Raw genomic sequence first — 288 nt, forward strand, 5'->3', positions numbered from 1 at the left:
AACTCAGGGTCTTCTCCTTGCCTCCACCCTGGCCCCAGCTTGTGCCCAGTAGGACACCCTTGGGAGTGTCCCCTGAGTCCCCAGCCCAAGGCTCACATGGTTGCGGAAGGAGTGGGCTCGGATGGGGTCCTCAGCTGCCAGGGACACACTGCTGAGGATGATGAACACCAGGATAAGATTGGTGAAGACGTGATGGTGGATGAGGGTGTGGCAGGCCTTCCTCAGCCTGGGGAGTGGGGAATGGTCCATGGTCAGAACACAGGACCGCAGAGTTGATTGGGGGAGCCC

The 288-nt window shown here is 60.4% G+C and overlaps 1 protein-coding gene across 1 annotated transcript in view; it reads right to left on the minus strand.

Annotated features, from left to right (window-relative positions):
- CACNA1F (calcium voltage-gated channel subunit alpha1 F) overlaps window positions 1–288 on the minus strand; it is a 22,830-nt gene that overhangs the window by 12,045 nt on the left and 10,497 nt on the right. Inside the window, exon 20 of the mRNA XM_024745231.1 lies at window positions 58–226. Coding sequence (XP_024600999.1) covers window positions 58–226 — 169 coding nt within the window. The remainder of the gene's footprint in view (window positions 1–57; window positions 227–288) is intronic.

Source organism: Neophocaena asiaeorientalis, unplaced genomic scaffold, assembly GCF_003031525.2.
Source record: "Neophocaena asiaeorientalis asiaeorientalis breed wild unplaced genomic scaffold, Neophocaena_asiaeorientalis_V1.1 scaffold1418, whole genome shotgun sequence".
In the NCBI taxonomy this organism is placed as follows: domain Eukaryota; kingdom Metazoa; phylum Chordata; class Mammalia; order Artiodactyla; family Phocoenidae; genus Neophocaena; species Neophocaena asiaeorientalis.